This window comes from Bombina bombina, chromosome 5 (genome assembly GCF_027579735.1).
Source record: "Bombina bombina isolate aBomBom1 chromosome 5, aBomBom1.pri, whole genome shotgun sequence".
Taxonomy (NCBI): Eukaryota; Metazoa; Chordata; class Amphibia; order Anura; family Bombinatoridae; genus Bombina; species Bombina bombina.
Window position 1 is genome coordinate 472,072,922 of NC_069503.1, and position 16,215 is coordinate 472,089,136.

At 38.4% G+C, this 16,215-nt stretch overlaps 1 protein-coding gene across 1 annotated transcript in view; it reads right to left on the reverse strand.

The window, feature by feature from the left end:
• Positions 1-3,945, reverse strand: part of SLC12A7 (solute carrier family 12 member 7) — a 468,927-nt gene extending 464,982 nt beyond the window's left edge. The window contains exon 1 of the mRNA XM_053714358.1: positions 3,700-3,945. Coding sequence (XP_053570333.1) covers positions 3,700-3,844 — 145 coding nt within the window. The 5' untranslated portion in view covers positions 3,845-3,945. The remainder of the gene's footprint in view (positions 1-3,699) is intronic.
• Positions 3,946-16,215: the final 12,270 nt, after the last annotated feature.

Consider the following 16,215-nt stretch of genomic DNA (forward strand, 5'->3'; position numbering starts at 1 on the left):
AATATACTTTAATTATTTATTTTACCCCCTTTTTATGTAATTTAGCTCAGAACTGAAAAAAGCACACAGTAGACTTCTTAAAGGCTAACCAAGCAACATACTCTGTCCCAGAGGATTTCAAATCTGTCCTCAGGATTTTCAGGATTACCTTGGGTGAGAGCAGGTTAATAACTTCCAGTTCAGATATCCTGAAAATCTGGCATGTTAGGGAGGCCCAAGGACAGGTTTGAAAACCCCTGCTCTATACTAACTATTAGTCACATGCATTTGTTTTATTCTGTACCCAACCAATGCAGAAAATGGCCACTGCCCACAGCACTCGGCTCTTTTTGGAGCCAGATTTCTTCTTATAAAAGTGCAACACACAAATATAAAGAAGACATCTGGCTCCGAAAAAGAGCCAAATGCTGTGGACACCGGCCATTTTTGACATTCATTATTGGCAGAATACAATGATTCAAGGGGCTAGTCTTGTCTGCTGCAGACTCACGCTCACATTGGCTACTTCAAATTAGGCCAAACAATTACAGAAAACAATGTTAATTTTCTTTTAAAATGTTTATGTTTGGCTAATATACTATAGCAAGACAACAGAAATGGCTTGTAATTATGCATACTATTTCCACATTATAGCCAGTAATATGTATAACAGTGATTAACATATTAGCAGGCAGTAACAGCCGGCACAATGACATTAACCCTTGCCTGTCAATCACACATGCCAAAGTGATCAACCCCTTAGCTGCTGGTGACACGTAATTAACATTAACCCTATAGCTGTCAGTAAAATATGAATCTCCAATCATCATCTTCTAAATATCAAGCAAATAACCAAATGCAGAACCTGGCCCTCTTTCTGTGTGTGTCCAGCTGCTTATTCAACTGTGTACAGATTATCAGTAGTAGTGATATTGTGACAAAGGGACCAAAAAAGGGAAGAGAGTGGAAAGGGAGCACTGGGCATGTCTGCCACACTGACATGATAGGGCCAGAAGCAATGGTGGTTCTAGAACTTAAAGGGACACTAAACCCATTTTTTTTTCTTTCATGATTCAGATAGAGCATGCAATTTTAAGCAACTTTCTAATTTACTCCTATTATCAATTTTTTTCGTTCTCTTGCTATCTTTATTTGAAAAAGAAGGCATCTAAGCTAAGGAGACAGACAATTTTTGGTTCAGACGCTGGACAGCACTTGTTTATTGGTGGGTGAATTTATCAACCAATCAGTAATAACAACCCAGGTTGTTCACCAAAAATGGTCCGGCATTTAAACTTATATTCTTGCTTTTCAAATAAAGATACCAAGAGAAAGAAGAAAATTTGATAATAGGAGTAAATTAGAAAGTTGATTAAAATTGCATGCTCTATCAGAATCAAAAGGAAAAAAAAATTGGGTTTAGTGCCCCTTTGGGTGGCTAACAAAGGTAGTGAAGACACAGCACATATAATATATGGAGCCCTTGCAAATCAACAAGGGTGCTAGACATACGTCTGAAGGGCATGGCATCCCTCAGCATCCCCATAGAACCACCAATGGCCAGAAAATGCAGACAAAGCAGGGAAGAAAGACAAAAAGGTGGCATGTACCACAAACGGCCTCCACAGAATTGTGGAAGAGCAGTCAAAAGGTTTACAGGAGGCCACCTTGTGGATTGGACAGGGCCAACATGGATTGAAAGAAAGCAAGCGCAGTTCTGGTGTGTCCCACAAAGGGAGTGTTGATTAAGTAACAGCAAATGGAAGGCATTAACCCTTTCGTGTCAGGGCTAAAGTGCCTACATCGGAACAACTGTTCCGATGTAGACAAATTGAAACCACACGATCGCAAGATTTCAATTGTTGGGGGGCGTCCCTACAACCCTAGGAACGCCCTCCAGGCCGCGATCAAATCCTGAAAGCACAGAAGGCTTCAGGACAGCTCTATTCAGTCATAACGGCTTTAAAACCCAGTCCAATTATGACGGAACAGAACAGCATAACGGCTTTAAAAAGTTAAATCCACTCTCACTAACTAGCAAGCATCCATGGATAATTTACACCATATTATCCTGGCATTCAGCACTTTATGAGACCAAAATTGCCAATATATATATGAAGGTTAAAGAGACACTAAAGTCAAAATTAAACTTTCATGGTCTAGAATAGATGGAGCATGCAAAGAGTGCACGTCTCTTTAGCAATCTATAAAAGTATTGTTTGCAACATTGTTTTTAAAAATGTTATAAATACTGCTGCCATAAACTGTTAAAAACTTGTGCACTCTCCCGGAGTCGTATGAGTCCACCTAGGTTTATTCTTCAACATAAGTATTCAACAAGAACAAAAAAATTTGATAATATAAGTAAATTGGAAATTTGTTTAAAATTACATCACAAAAGTGTCATTTTTACTTTACTGTCCCTTTAAGAACTAGACAGAAAACAAAAAAAACAAAAAATTACCAGTTAAATGTTACCACAAGTTCTTCTTGCATAAAGGATTTAAATGGGAAGTATACACCAATTTTCATTTAACTGCATGTAATAGACACTACTATAAAGAAGAATATGCACAGATACTGATATAAAAATCCAGTATAAAACCTTTTAAAATCTTATGTAGAAGCTCCCAATTTAGCACTATTGATGAGATTAACCTGGGACACCCACTAAAAGGGGCTGATAGCAGAACCCCCCCTTCCCCTTGCATATGAAAAGGCCCATTATACAAACAGAAGCAGTCTGAAGTCTGTATACATCAGTATGCATCTAAAACTTTGGGGCTTGGTTAGGAGTCTGAAAATCAGCACAATGTTATTTAAAACTAAGCTATTTTTACAGAAACACAGCCAGGTGGGCTATTTAAATGGATCATCTACAAAACATTTATGCAAAGAAAAATCTAGTGTACAATGTCCCTTTAATTAGTTGTACAATGTATCGCTTTCAACAATAAAATCAGTTGTTACAAGTAAAATACTTAAATAATCTAAGTACCTGTACTTCTTTCTTACCAAGAAAAAGGGATAACAAAAACAATAACACAAATATCTATCACAACATAAAGATGAGAAGTTTGTAAACTGTTTTTTTAAGAGATCACTATCTAATATTCACCTGACACCCAAAATCTCAATTCCATTGAAATAAAATGAAACCAATTTAAATAAATACTATATACAGGTAATATTACACAAAGATATCAAAAACAATCATTCAATTCTTAATCCCTTCAGACAGATTTTCTGTGACTCCCAAGCTATCCCAATACTGACAGTCAATCTAATAAATTCACTAACGTTTCTCTATCTTCACCACAAGTTCCTATGTTACTGTATACAGCTGAATCACTAAAGCTCACTCATCCCACAAATCATTAGTGATTCTGCTCCATAGAATAAAATAAAAACTAGTGACCCTGAAGATACCACTTAAAGAATCCGCCACCTTGACACTGACAGACATTTCATCTTAAATGTAACCAATAAAAACCAAGTGCTACTGGATACTGCCAATAGTTTGTGGGTAATCTCTTTGAAGCAGGTGAAACTTGTCTAAATGGCTGTTATCTACTTCAGCACGACGTATCCGTGAGCTTACATAGATGTCTAACGCAATAGGCACTGACACCTTCCTCACGTTATACCCTATACAGGCAATGAGGAAGTTACAAGCAGCTGATTAATAACCACTGTCTTTATTGTCTCCATTGAACTCACCCAATGAGTACTCATCGCTGCTGTACTCCGCGAACCTCCCTCCTGCCCCGTTGCCCTCCTCCTCCTCTTGTCCTGGTGCCTCTTGCACTATGTCCCCAGTACCGTCCTGCTGCTCCACAGGGACTACTGTAAAGCTATGGGGCATGATGGCCCCGCTAGACAAAGCGGTCTATGTAGGCAAAAGAAGACGCCAGTAAAATCCGAGAGCTGTCACACCGGTGAACCAGTCACTTGCGGGAGAGGCGAGGTGTGCGGGGCGTGGCGCACTCTAAATGGGGCGTGGCGAAAGCCAAGAGGGCGTGGAATTATTGAAAGGCGTGGTTTCATTTTAAACCATTGTGTAAAGAATCGCGGGTAGAATTGTTTGCGTTTGCTGTGGCCAGATAACGTGTTGGTGTAGCGGCGCGCTCTTGTAAGTGTAGCAGCCTGCAGGTGAAGGGACACGGCTCTAAAGCAGAGACAGGGTGCGCGCGCCTAGCCACTCACATATTCACTAACTTCCAAAAGTTTGGGTGGTGGAAGAGTTAGTCACTATCTCTTAGCTACCGCAAAGGTCATGTGACCGCGTGTTGGGCAAAGGGTGAAGTGGGAGGGAGCAGCCTGGGTGCCCGTGTTGTTTCGAACCATGAAAGCCTTTATAACAGCGGGGAACAACAACACCCCGTAGTGTGTGTAAATGGAGAGTATATATTTTATAACCATTTCCCTACGCAAACTGGAGCTTCCTGTCTTGCAATAAAGTCATTCCCCTGCATACATATGTACTGTAGCCTGTATGTTTACCCAACCTGCTGCTAATAACTAGTTAAATGTTTTTATCTAAATAAATATATACAGGGTGGTGACAGCTGTATACGCAAATTTAATTTGGGATATCATTTCATTTACGCAAATTTCATTTGGGATTTTTTGGCGAACTCATATAATTAGTTGCAATAAAAGAAAGGCGTTGCAGTTGTATAATCAACCCTGAAAACACGTCGGTATAAACACATTTCCATGAGTAATATGTGTATTTAAAAAAAAGAGAGAGAAGAGATTACTTCCATAGTTTTGCTATCACAAATGTCGTGAGCCATTAACCTTACATATAGCTACTTACTAATGTCAACATTTTGGTGTAAACATTAGGAGAGCGCGTCAGCAGCAAGGTCAATGAGAGACAGGAGTTAGCTTAAAGCACATAAAGGTGATATCTGAAATACACAGTAGCACATTTAAAATACTTTTAGACAACCATATACTTGTTTTCCCTCAAAAATGCTTGTGTGAAAAGTTTTCACAGTCAATGCATTAAAGGAACATGAACGTTAAAATTAAACTATTGTGGTTTAGATAAAGCATGCAGAGCCTTGTCAATTTACTTTTATTATCGAATTTGCTTTGCTCTTTTGGTATCTTTTGTTGCAAAGCATACCTGATAATCAAGGGGTTAGACACATAGAGCATTCTATTATTCCACTGTTGCTTGCATATAACCATTCAGAACACTGTATTTTTGTAATTTCAAGTTCCTTTAAAGTGAAGGTCATGTCCGGGTGCCTCGTTCACTCCGTTCAGCTCTTTATTTGAACTGAACTTGACCTTCTTTCATCATTTTTACCATATTTTATCACAGGGTCTTTTTACCTTTTATTTGTTCCCCGTTATACTGTACCCGTCCGCCCACCCACCATCTTAGATAACTTGATTGACATATATCTAAGATCTAATGCTCCAATCTCTGTTTCCCCCCCTGGGGTGTTCAACCCCTTTTTCACAACGTCACTTCTAAGTATTGCGCATGTGTAACTTCATGTCTCGGAGGCTTGTTCATGAGACGCGCATGCGTATTCAGCTTCCTGTTTCCAAAATCGATACATCACAACAACAATAACGATCGCGTACAAGTAAGTAACAAGAAGCTGCCAATATTCGGGTGCGTATGCGCAGTTCTTTTCCTTATGTTGTGCACGCGCTTTAGACATACGTACGTCACTAATACAGAATAAGGAAGTGTTGGAGGGGAGGAGTCCCAATGAAAATGGGTAGGATTTTTATATTTAATTTTTAAAAGAAAGGAAGATGCAAAAAAAAAAAAAAAAAAGTTAGCGACTAGGATGCTTATAAGATATTTAATAAACTTCAGTAGAGAAGTAGCCGAAAATTGACCTTCACTTTAACATTCAATATTCTCCCTATAAGATGTCTTAAATTTCAGCAAGGATGTATCTGAAGTATTGAAAGTGCACATTACTTTAAAGGGCAATTATATTAAAAAAATACTTTCAATTTTGTTACAGTATGTAGTTTTAAGACTACGTATCCTACAAATAGGTTAAACACATAGTACAAGAACCAATGTGCACCTGCATAGCACTGCTGATCCCAAGCAGAAACTGCAGATCCAATCAGCAGTGCTCATTACACAGCTATATCTTGCAACTGGCACTACTGAATGTTTGCAGGGGTTATACACACAGGTGCAAGGTCGTTAGTCTCTAAAAATTAAATCCATGTCATTGTTTTACTATAATGGCCTTTAAGTTAAATGATAACCAAACAATGTACCCCTGAAGGTTTTACTGATAAGACAATTGGCTTTGAGACCAAAAGTTGCTGCCAGGTGGAAATGTGATTTCAATACTTGTTAGAATGAAGTAAAATATAAATAGAAAATAAGATGGTAGTTTGAACATCACAGTGTGTGTACAGGTATACCCCGCTCATACAGGGGGTTAGGGACCGGAGCCCCGCTGTAAAGTGAAAACCGCCTTAAAGTGAAACAAGGGGTTTTTAGCTTTCTTTTCACTTGCCAGAGTGTTTAAAAACTTGAAAACATGTTTGAACTAACATATATTAGGGGGTGCAATAGTGCTAGGTTTAGTTTAACACTAGCACAGCACAGTATTAAATACTGTACCTGTAAAATAGTGACAATTACTGTAGCAGACTATAGCACTGAGACACAGATTGCACTGTAATGCTGTACACAGAGTGAACTAATCATAACAAAATGGTGCCAGTCACTTTTCTTGCAATCTCATGATGATTACAGCACTGTTTCAAAATCACTGGAGGATGAACTTCAGCTCCACAAAGCGCTGTATTAGCGAAACACTGTAAAGTGAAGCGCTGTAAAGTGAGGTATACCTGCAAATGAAGAGTATATAATCATTGCCCTGCATACGCAAAATAGGAGCCTCCTGTCTTGCAATAAAGTAATTCCCCTGCATACATATGTACTGTAGCCTGTATGCTTACCCAGCCTGCTGCAAATAACTGGTTAAATGTTTTATCTAAATAAATATGTACAGGGTGTACAGCTGTATACGCAAATTTCATTTGGGATTTTTGGTGAACTTACATTAGTTGCTATAAAAGAAAGGCATTGCAGATGTATAATCAACCCTGAAAACACATCAGTATATATAAACACATCTCCATGAGTAATATGTGTATTAAAACAAAATGAGAAGAGATTACTTTCATAGTTTTGCTATCACAAATGTTGTGAGCCATTAACCTTACATATAACTACTTACTAATGGATACAAAAAAACAAGGCAAATAAAATAATAATCTGGAATTTTTTTACTTGTATTTTCTCTCTAAATAATGATGGTTTCATTTGGACCTTTCTGTCCTTTTAAGAACCATCTAGAATATAGTGAATAATCTGCAGTTCTATTCTAAATTGTGCCAACCTTGGTCACAGCTGTAAATTATTCTTAAATGGGTACAGCACTATAATTTTTGATTAGTGTTCCTTAAAGGGATAGTAAAAACTCTGTAATTACTAGACATTTCTAATGTCTTTCAATAAGGGTTGCTGCCTCGGCCATGTTTTCCTGGACACTTATGAGTTACACATGCTGCAGGGTGTGCAGGGAGGAACATAAATAGTGCTGTCCAGATGCGCAGTGCATGTTGCCCTCTGCACACCCAGCAGTATGTGTAACTCATAAACGTGCAGGAAAACATAGCCGAGGTGGCAACCCTACTTGCAATAGTATAACATGTTAGCCAAGTCTAAACATACTTCAACCACCGCTTGCCTTATTAGGAAGAGCCAACCAGGAAGGGCTTGAGTTTGCAGACAACAAGGCTAGCCATGTTCATTGTGGTAGTATAAAGTGAATTGGTTTGCACTTGTTATCAGCTAAATCCAATTAGGGAAATATATGTAGCAGGGTTAGCCTTGATGGGGGTCAGCAGAGTGATTTTCTAGCTCTGTGAATTAGAAAATCCACACTTTTTATAGCTGAATTGCACAAAATGTAGGAAAAACAAATAATTAAATTATATTTCAAAGTTGTTTCACAATGTTTGAGTTTATACCTTAATCTCAAGGTGTTTACTGCCCCTTTAAACAATTTGATGGCAGTTTTGTATAGTGAAAAAACTACAATAGTTTTATATAGGGTTACATTTTAAGTACATTTAAAAATAAAACAACAAAAAACATAAGTAACTATACTAAACATAAAGTGTTTTTTATTGAACTCTTGTCACTTTGCAGCATTAGTAAAATCTAGATAAATAATAAACTGAGGAACTTGAAAGCTCCCTTTATAATCTTAAATCTATGTACAATACAATCACTCATTAAAGGGACATTCCAGCCCAAATTGGAATCCCCACATGGATGCATTTTAGTTTTGAATAGAAGTATCTTTGCAATATACATGTGTTAGTAAAAATGCTTCTAATAAAAGCTATAGCTTTTTCAAAAGTGTGTTTAAAGAGACATGAAACCCAAAATGTTTCTTTCATGGTTTAGATAGAGAATATAATTTTAAATAACTTACCAATTTACTTCTATTATCTATTTTGCTTCATTCTTTAAGTATTCTTTGTAGAATAAAAAGCAATGCACATGGGTGAGCCAATCACACGAGGCATCTATGCTCAACTACCAATCAGCAATTACTGTGCCTATCTAGACATGCTTTTCAACAAAGGATACCAAGAGAATGAAGCAAATTATATAATAGAAGTACATTGGAAAGTTGTTTAAAATTGCCTGCTCTTTCTAAATTATGAAAGAAAAAATGTGGCTTTAATTTTTTTTTGCGGTGTTTAGCTGTAATTTTTCTTTTACTCATTTACTGTACCCACACATATTATATACAGTTTTTCTCGCCATTAAATGGACTTTCTAAAGATACCATTATTTTTATCATATCTTATAATTTGCTGTAAAAAAATGATAAAATATGAGTCAAAAATACACACTTTTTCTAACTTTGACCCCCAAAATCTGTTACACATCTACAACCACCAAAAACACCCATGCTAAATAGTTTCTAAATTTTGTCCTGAATTTAGAAATACCCAATGTTTACACGTTCTTTGCCTTTTTTGCAAGTTATAGGGCCATAAATACAAGTAGCACTTTGCTATTTCCAAACCACTTTTTTTCAAAATTAGCGATAGTTACATTGGCACTGATATCTGTCAGGAATCCCTGAATATCCCTTGGCATGTATATATATATTTAGAACACAGCCCAAAGTATTAATCTAGGCCCATTTTGGTATATTTCATGCCATCATTTCATCGCTAAATGAAATCAAATAAAAAAAAATTGTTAACTTTTTCACAAAATTTAGGTTTCTCACTGAAATGATTTACAAACAGCTTGTGCAATTATGGCACAAATGGTTGTAAATGTTTCTCTGGGATCCCCTTTGTTCATAAATAGCAGACATATATGGCCTTGGCTTTGCTTTTTGGTAATTAGAAGGCCGCTAAATGCCACTGCGCACCACACATGTATTATGCCCAGCAATGAAGGGGTTAATTAGGGAGCCTCTAGGGTTAATTTTAGTGTAGTGTAGTAGACAACCCCAAGTATTGATCTAGGCCCATTTTGGTATATTTAATGCCACCATTTCACCGCCAAATGCGATCAAATAATACAAAAAAAAACGTTACATTTTTCACAATTTTAGGTTTCTCACTAAAATTATTGACAAACAGCTTGTGCAATTATGGCACAAATGGTTGTAAATGCTTCTCAGGGATCCCCTTTGTTCAGAAATAGCAGGCCTATATGGCTTTGGCGTTGCTTTTTGGTAATTAGAAGGCTGCTAGATGTTGCTGCGCATCACACGTGTATGGCTAACAGTGAAGGGGTTAATTAGGTAGTTTGTAGGGAGCTTGCAGGGTTAATTTTAGCTTTAGTGTAGAGATCAGCCTCCCACCTGACACATCACACCCCCTGATCCCTCCCAAACAGCTCCCTTCCCTCCCCCCAATTGTCCCCGCCATCTTAAGTACTGGCAGAAAGTCTGCCAGTACTAAAATAAAAGGTATCTTTGAATTTTGTTTTATTTATTTTGTAAGCATATTTACATATGCTGCTGTGTAGGATCCCCCCTTAGCCCCCAACCTCCCTGATCCCCTAGACAGCTCTCTAACCCTCCCCCTCTGCCTTATTGGGGGCCATCTTTTTTTTTGCGGAAAAAAAATGGGCTTCTCCCCCACAGACTAACCCCCCACGCCCTGACTGATCTTTTTTTTTTTTTATTTATCCCCCCCCCTTTCCCACTTTTAACTAAAGTTTTTCTGTAGTGTAGCGATTCCCACCCGCTTCCTCCCCGTGCACGCGCCCGCTCCCGCCACCCATGCACGTGCGTCCGTGCGCGCCCCCAGTTACCCCCGCCCAAGATGCCGCCCCCCTCCACATCACAAGGCCCATTGATGGCCGCCTCCCGCCTCCCACACCGGCTCCCACCCACCAACGATACCGGCCATCGATGTCCGGTGCAGAGAGGGCCACAGAGTGGCTCTCTCTGCATCGGATGGCCAAGGACTCTTATTGCAGGATGCCTCGATATCGAGGCATCACTGCAATAACCGAAAGCGTCTGGAAGCGATCAGGATCGCTTCCACCGCTTTCCCAGACCGACGACGTACAGGGTACGTCCTCGGTCGTTAACTGTATTTTTTTTTTAGGATGAACCCTGCACGTCGTCGGTCATTAAGGGGTTAAGTGTGCACTAGCACTTGCTCAGAGAGCCTAAGGCAAAGACTCAATTTGTGAAGAGCTGATATGATTACAATCTCCATTGGTGCTCTGAGCTTCTGCAGTATTAAAAATGCTGGTGCGCTGAGAACATCTAGCTATGCTTCACATGAACGTGCAGAGAAAAATGTTAACACTTAAACAGTGATAACGTTTACTAGAAGCATTATTGCCAATACATGTATATTGCAAATATGTTTCTATTCAAAGAGGTGATTCATCTATGTGCATTTAAATTTTGACTGGAATATCCCTTTAAGTTTCCTCCGTGCCTGTACTACTACAGGTACTCCCTTAAAGGGACAGTCTACTTTAAAAATTGTATTGTTTAAAAAGACAGATAACACCTTTACTACCCATTCCCGAGCTTTGCACAACCAACTTTGTTATATTGCTATACCTTAAATATCTGCCTGTTTCTAAGCCCCTGCAGGCCACTTTTATGCCAAGGCATTTTATTAGCTTTTCACAGCTACACACTGCTAGCTAATGTATGTCATATAGATAACACTGTGCTCACTCCTGTGGATTTACGAATAAGTCAGCACTGACTGGCTAAAATGCAAGTCTGTAAATAGCACTAAGATAAGTGGCAGTCTGCAGAGGCTTAGATACAAGGTAATCACAGAGGTAAAAAGTATATTAATATAACTGTGTAAGTTATGCAAAACTGGGGAATGGGTAATAAAAGGGATTATCTATCTTTTTAAACAATAACAATTCTGGAGTAGAACAAAAAAAGGGAGAAAACAGAGCGCAAAACCACTCTAAGGGCTCGTTGATTGAAAGCTCTCTGGGCTGGCGAGATTACAAAAGAATGCTCGCCAGTCCTTCTATTTCCCTGGTGGAATGATCTAAAGCCACTTTTTACTCTGAAAACAGGGTGTCTCGCTAAGGGGCGTAAACTGCATTTTCATGTGAAATGTGCACAACAAAATTCATATTTTAAACAGGATACAAAACAAATATTTGAACCATTCATACAAAAATAAGCAGGAAAAAAATTTATTGTTAAGGTGCATCAAAAACCGTAACAAAATTCTTCACCAGAGATCGTATTTTTAAAAAAAAAGAGAGTTAAAATATGCACAGCGTAAATAGTAATTGTAGTACACTGGATGTGCGAAAATCACACAGAAATTTGAATTTATAAATACAAAATGCAAAGCGTAATTGTTGTAATTGTTGTTTTTTCGTAAAATGGTCTGAACATGGGCGTTCCATGGGCATATATGAAAAGGTCTCTCTAATCCCAGCGTAATTCTATATTGATTTTCCCACTGCAGATATCACAGTTTTTTCTCGCCAACTAAAAGGTGGCAAGCTTTTGTCAAAACACTCAAAATAATTATAACCCTAATAGATAAACACATATATATACAAAAATATAGGCGAATATAAGATGCTCAATGCAGAAAGCAGCATAATGTGAGTTATATTGGCTGCATGATTTTAATTTTAATGTGCTCCCCCTGCTAACTTCGCTCTAAGGAGCGAAGTGTCCCTATCCAGCAAGCTCCAATACTTTTAATAGGAGCCATCTCGCCATTCGCAGGGACTGCCCCTTTTTTACTATCATTCCACTAGGGCAGCCCTGCGAGAGTCGGCGAGAAAAAGTTGCTTTGAGCAGGCAAAGTTTATATCATCGAGCCCTAAGTGTGAACCAGTAAAATGATTTTATTACAGACCAAACATATATATAACACACTCACATGAAGTACCCTCAAACAAATATGAGGTATGATGCAGGCGTATATCGTATAAAATGATAGTGTAGATCCAAATTGTCCCTCTGATTATCAGTCTATGTCCTGCAGGCTGAGACAAGTCAACTCTGCTTAAAAACTGATCTCTTAGTGTAATGGGCGTGACTGTCCCTTTAATGATTTCTGCACATCCCTTTCCATAGACAGGCAATTTTAGAGGTTAAAGGTTATTGGTTCTTTACAAACAAATCAGAAGGGCAGACCACAGGGTAAATAACAATGTTTACAAAATATAAAATGCAAGAAGTGGAGATGTGATCTGAAAACATGTTACACAAATGCTACTTATAAACTAAAAAACGAACATTTGTTATAGCTTTCAAGACATGAAAGTGAAATCACATTTCAGCATCTATTTTTGCAGTATGTTTATAAAAAATATAATTTAGTGATAGCTTGTTCTTGTACACAAAATGCAGTGTATCAGGTGCACACTCATCAGCCACTCAGACGTTTTAGAAGTGCTGGTTACAGGGCATTAAACATCTCATACAGTATAAAATGAGCTATAACAGCATTCATCCCATCTTCCTAGAAAGCTGCTCACTAGAGGATTGGTAGACAAAGATGCAATGTGTGCAAGACAGGGTTGTGTGAATATAACCTCCCAGTTGCGTGCTATACGCAGAGTTTGCTCTTGCACTGCACACACAATCAATACTGTTGTTTGTCTACACTGTATATAAATGCAGTCTATGTGAATTTCTGTCAGTTTTGCCAGAAATAAATACCAAAAAAAAACACTAAACTAACACAAATGGGAGCTTATATCCACACAAAAACTGTAATGTTGAGGATGACAAAATATGTGTATTGAACTATTCAACAAACCTGATAAATATGTAAATATGTATTACATGTGACATTAAACTGCTATTTCCTTTGTGTAAAAAGCTGATTTGCTCTAAGCTACCAGAGGGTCCAAAATGTAAAATATGTAACTTAGTTTTTCAAAATGCTGCAGTTTCCTAAACCAGTTATTTGCAGCATTTGAAGAGTACAGCGTTTGCTTTTTGGTTTTCTGGGAATGTGGACAAGCCACAATTTTATTCAAAAACAAGAGCCATTTAATGTCTTTTTAAGGACATCTATTTTAGGGCATCAATGCAGACCTTCAGAGGACCTACCTAAAGTTAGAGATATTATGCATGTTCTATTTCGTTTCAACATGCCATTTTATCATTAGTCTATATCTTTATCACCAGCAAATGGGTTAAACACATAGTTAAAGTAAATCTTGTGAGCCATAGAGAACTAGCAAGTTTATGTATCTTTATGATCAAATTTATATCTGTTCCAGTCATCTATTTGTAAACTTAAAGGGACAGTCTACTCCAGAATTTGTATTGCTTAAAAAGATAGATAATCCCGTTATTACACATTCCCCAGTTTTGCATGACCAACACTGTTATATTAATACACTTTTTACCACTGTGATTACCTTGTTTCTAAGTCTCTGCAGACTACCCCCTTATCTCAGTGCTTTTGACAGACATGCATTTTAGCCAATCAGTACTAACCTTTAAATAACTCTACGGGAGTGAGCACAATGTTATCTATATAACACACATGAACTAACGCTCTCTAGCTTTGAAAAACTGTCAGAATGCGGTAAGATAAGAGTCAGTTCGACATCTTAGAAATTAGCATATAAGCCTACATAGGATTAGCTTTCCATAAAGAACACTAAGAGAGCAAAGCACATCTGATCATCAAAGTAAATTGAAAAGTTGTTTAAAATGTAATGCCCTATCTGAATTGTGAAAGTTTAATTTTGACTAGACTGTCCCTTTAATTCTTTAACAATGTCATAATTGAACATGTTTACTCATTTGGAAAACTCTTATACGTTTGTTTATTGACTAATACAGTTTTGCTTACTAACAGTGAAATACGGGCCACTTCCTGTGGGAGGAGCGCAGTGGAAGTGGTGTGCGCTCGGGCTCTCCTCTGTGAAGAGCACCTTAACAACAGTTTCCCAGTCACAGAGCCTTATTGTGGGGAGAAAAGTAACACCCTACCTGAGGAAGTTAAATGGCATAAGGAAGTCCGGCATACCCTTATAGGCTGGTTGGGACTAGCCTCAAACACAGAACCGAAGCCACATTGCTGGCGGAGAAGCAAGGCAACAAGCTGTGAATTGCCGGAGGCGCAGCAGCGAAAATTAAAAAAGGAAAGTAACATAACACCAGGCAAAGGAAACAACCCACATCAGAAGCGGTCTGTTAAGGAACCTGACCCAGGTGAGAGGTGTCCCACTACCCCCCTCTGTAAGTCGGCGCAGCACAGTGTCGTCACATCCGCCCCACAGAGTATTGGCAAAGTCTCGGCGTCGGAGTACAGCAAGCGGCAGGAGCATTGCGGCTCCAAAGACAGCATACACTACCACGGGGGAGAAGGCTCCCTGAGAGAACACATCCAACGCCGTGAAGATATTGGGGGGTAAGTACCACTATAAAAGCTATATAAGTGGAGAGGTTATAAGTCACATTAAAAAGACGGTTATTCCACACGCATTGAAGGTCTGTGTATCTCTCCTCCCTGGGTCAAAAAGATCGACTACCGGTGCTATAAGAAAAATTTGTAGGCTACAATGCCAAAAGCATAATCAATAATAAGCTCATACTACTGTTGCCTGTTTTTTGTATTTGAAAAATTCTGTGTTTGATTATAAGCCCTTAAACACATCAGGGGCTATGGAGTCAGCATCTTTTGTATAGCAATATATAATAATATATGACATTTGAGTCGTCAAAGGGATAAGTATAAACAAGGCAACACTGCTACCTATAAAGGGAGTCCGGGAAAACCCAAAGATTATTGAAAGATATTAGCCGAAGTTGCGAAGACTTGAAAATAAAAGGAGGAAGTACCCTGACTGGCTCCTTTAAGACTCACTAGTGAAGCTTGAGTGACTGAAAAACCTGATCTAGCAGGCATGGCCAAAATCTCATGCTATTTGCCTGTGGGTCTTAATAAGTGACTTTACAGAGACATAATAGAGGCTATTTTGAGCCATAAGGAGTACCAAAAGACCTGATATTCCCACATGAAATAGAGTATTGTTGTTAAATTTGATTTTGTACTGTATTTAAAGCTGGTGACATATAAGTTCATATACTGTGTAGATACAGCAGAGTTCACACGGAAGCTTACTGCTGAGTGTTCCAGTCTACATTAGAGTTAAGAGTGTGGGCAAACACATAGGGTGAGAGGAAATTATTTTCTTCCCCAAGGAAGCTGGACCGGAGGCTGAGTTTAAACGGATAAAACGTGTGTCTCTGGCTGTTTTTCTCCTCTCTATTTGTAATATGGTTGCATGAAAAAGAGAGGCATAGAGTAAGGGGGGGAGAAAAGAAATCTCTCAGATAAAGTAAAAAATGTGAATATATGCATGCATCGTTTATAAGTTGTTTAAAAGGAATAAGATTGGGTGCTGAATACCGGCTGGACAACTATTGATCCCATTAGCTACAGAAAGTACGCAGACAGGGATTTAGGGCAATACCACACAGCACAGCTTTTTATTTAAACGCAGTTCACAGTTTTGGGCACTTGCACAACATTGATAACGCACCAATTCACAGTTAGTGGTACACAGTGCACTAGGCAAGTCTTTCTTTTTTCTCCTTTCCCTTTTTTTTTTTTTTTTTTTTTTCTCCACCTGTCTTTGCAACACACTCTCACACACATTCACCCTAACTTAAACACACTTGTATACAGGAATACACATACACA